The 2,794-nt window shown below is 45.8% G+C and overlaps 1 protein-coding gene across 1 annotated transcript; it reads right to left on the reverse strand.

Moving 5' to 3' along the window:
* Positions 1–964: 964 nt before the first annotated feature.
* LOC106865810 (RNA-binding protein 42) lies at positions 965–2,125 on the reverse strand. Its single transcript, XM_014896629.2, has 4 exons — positions 1,899–2,125; positions 1,544–1,738; positions 1,326–1,422; positions 965–1,246 (listed from the first exon to the last, which is right to left on the reverse strand). Exons 1-4 carry the CDS (start codon positions 2,008–2,010, stop codon positions 1,201–1,203), a joined length of 450 nt encoding a protein of 149 aa, XP_014752115.1. The 5' UTR covers positions 2,011–2,125; the 3' UTR covers positions 965–1,200.
* Positions 2,126–2,794: the final 669 nt, after the last annotated feature.

The raw sequence follows: 2,794 nt of genomic DNA on the forward strand, positions 1-2,794 counted from the left end.
TCTAGACGAATTTAAGTCACCAACACAAAGACTACAGTCTAGTTTTAAAAACTGAACCAGACCGCCAATTGAACCGGAATATCGGAACCGCCCGAGGCCTTGCCGGCAGTTAAGCAGAAAGCACCGGCCTCGTAACCGAACCGGGAAAACTGCCTGAACCGGCTGTTTTTGGCCAAAACCGTCAAAGCAGGTGGTTTAGGTCGAGCCTCCCGGTTCAAGTCTTGTTTCGAAAATACCAGCATGTATCAGGGGGAACTCGTACTTCTTCCCGCGCACCTGGCTCCTTTTGAGGAGATCCGTTCCGCACGATTCTTTGTCTCCCAACGAGGTGGAACAAATATGGTTGGCTGCGACCTCCGATCCTAAAATCTTGTCGTGGTACTAAAATCAAGACAAGAATTTAAGATAGGCCTGCGAAGCTAGACACAAGGCTGCGACTGCAAGCGCTCAGGCCCATATAAGTTTCGACCCAACTGAGTTTCTAAGCGTTCGATGGCCAGACTCCACTATACAGGAGGACGTCTGGGCTCCCCTCCGAAAAAAAAGGAGGACGCCTGGGTTTCTAAAAAAAAAAGAGTATTGTGCCTGATAAAATTACTCCAGTACGCCTGGGAAATTACCCACTCTCTCACTCCACCCATAATAAGTGTATGTACTGGTGTTTGAATAAAATTTGTACGCCTGGAAAATTACATATTCTCTCACCCGGATCCATAATAAATATCTCAGATTTTGTACTATTAGTAGTAGGTCTATTTGTTTGCCATATTTTTTTCTTTTTCAATTGTTAATACGTCGAACCAAGTTTGAATTTAGCAGCATATATTTTTATCTACTGTTTACTGCAGCATCTATAAATAAATATATTACTCCCTCTGATTCTAAATTCTTAAATCAAATTTGTTCAAATATGGATGTATCTATTCTTAAAAGTATCTAGATACATGTAATATTTCGACAACAATTTAGGATCGGAGGGAGTATTTTATATCTTAAAAAACCGGACATTGAACCGATCAACCGATGGTTCGATCGGTAAAATCCTGAACCGAGATTTCCACCAGTTCGATCACTGGTTCAGTTCTTCAAACTATGCTACAAAGAGATCCAGACTTCCAGAGCGACCGATACTGACACCATATACAAACAGAGCACTTGACCGGCGGGCCGGATCACCGGGGACCCATAATTTAGCTTCCTTCACCAGGGCACAGCTGCCCTGGACTCCCTCCTCCGCGCTTCTATCCTGCAAAGATTGATCAAATTCAGCAAACACAACGAAGAAGAAGCTAGCCTAAGCCTGTCGCATGTGGGTGTTAACTTACCTTTCCTGCAGCTGTGCTTGTGTCAGGTTCTTCCACGTCCCTGTATAATCGGGGCTCCATGATAGCCTGACCCGGCCAGAACTCCCCATGTAGCCGTCTGCAAAGCAAAACGTACATTCCAAAGAAACAAAGGATCAGCAAAAGAAAAATGGTCCGGCAAGAAAGGAACTGAGCAACACATGCGTCCTTTGGTTGAGGCAGGATATGTGAATACTTGCCCTTGAATTGGTCGTATGCTGCTACCACGTCCTCGTGCTTGGAGAAGGCGACGTAACCGTACTGCAAGGTTCTCCCGTCCTTGTCCCTCCTGATGATGGCGGAGGCGGGGACGAAGGATCCGTACTTGGAGAAGACGCGCGTCAGGAAGGCCTCGTCGATCTCGAGTCCCAGATTCCCCATAAACAGTTTGAACCCTGCATTCGTGCGACGTTCTTCAGTGCAAAATAAAGGCCAATAGAGCACGATTGGGGAGTACCGGATCGGTCTCAGATCGATATCGATCGCCCAACAAAAATCTAGAGATCGGATCACTCCGAGTAGAAATTAGGTGAGATCTTGTGGGTGTATGTATACCTTGTTCCTCGGCCTTCTTCCGTTCTTCGGCCGCGCTGGGTATTCTGGTTGGCGGAGGTTGGATGACGAACTCCTCCCCGCCGGTGTTGAGGTCCTCCGAGGACTGCTGCATGTTTCACGACGCCGGTGATGTCGTCTCGACTATCGGCTGTTTGTTTTCCTTTCCTGCGATTTCTTTACGAGTTTTTCACGCGTCTCCCTCCGATTTATATGGAGATAGATTGCCGGGTTTCATGAGTCCGGCTGGTACTAGAATCCGAGTCCGGTAAAATGTCTGTCTGTCTCGGAAAGTTTTGAAAATACGGGGAGATACACGCTAAGAGAAATTATATTCCTAACTTTATGTGAGCGCTGATTCTGTATCTAACAGAAATTGGATGGTTGCACATATTAAAAGATCGGAATTTATATGGAGCGAACGTTCGCTCTTTAGTCTCTCAGAGCGAACGATCTGCTGGTCATTCGATTGAGAAGACTGTACCTGAGATCGCGCACGTGTCTTGTGGAATGACAACTTTTGGGCGTCGCTCTTTAGTTTTGTAGGCATGGCAATCTTAGTTTTGTACCGGTGGCAACTTTATCCCGTCGCACCAGAAAGCTAAGGCTCAAACGTTTAATTTGGCTGGGGTTGCAACTTTAGTCATGTGTGACTTTAGTTATGTGTGGATGGCAACTTCGCCCGTCGCACCGGAAGACCAGGGAGCGAACGATCCCTCTCTATTCCATCCCATTTTAAGATGCGTGCAATTTGGTCCCTGTGATGGCCGATTTACTATTTTTTATTTTAGGTGACATAGAGACAGCAAAACAAATACTCTCTCATTTTCACAAAGAATGGCACGCACGCTTGTCAAGATTTTATTTTGATCAACAATTAGACTAATTATTTGAGGGTT

This window comes from Brachypodium distachyon, chromosome 1 (genome assembly GCF_000005505.3).
Source record: "Brachypodium distachyon strain Bd21 chromosome 1, Brachypodium_distachyon_v3.0, whole genome shotgun sequence".
Taxonomy (NCBI): Eukaryota; Viridiplantae; Streptophyta; class Magnoliopsida; order Poales; family Poaceae; genus Brachypodium; species Brachypodium distachyon.

What these genes read in the sequence shown, in the direction of transcription:
- LOC106865810 (XM_014896629.2), bottom strand. Translation starts at nt 2,010, where the DNA reads ATGCAGCAGTCCTCGGAGGACCTCAACACCGGCGGGGAGGAGTTCGTC. An exon ending in GAAGAAGGCCGAGGAACAAG is followed by an intron (nt 1,739 to 1,898) that starts GTATACATACAC and finishes GCACGAATGCAG; the next exon opens with GGTTCAAACTGTTTATGGGG. An exon ending in CAAGCACAGCTGCAGGAAAG is followed by an intron (nt 1,247 to 1,325) that starts GTAAGTTAACAC and finishes CAATCTTTGCAG; the next exon opens with GATAGAAGCGCGGAGGAGGG.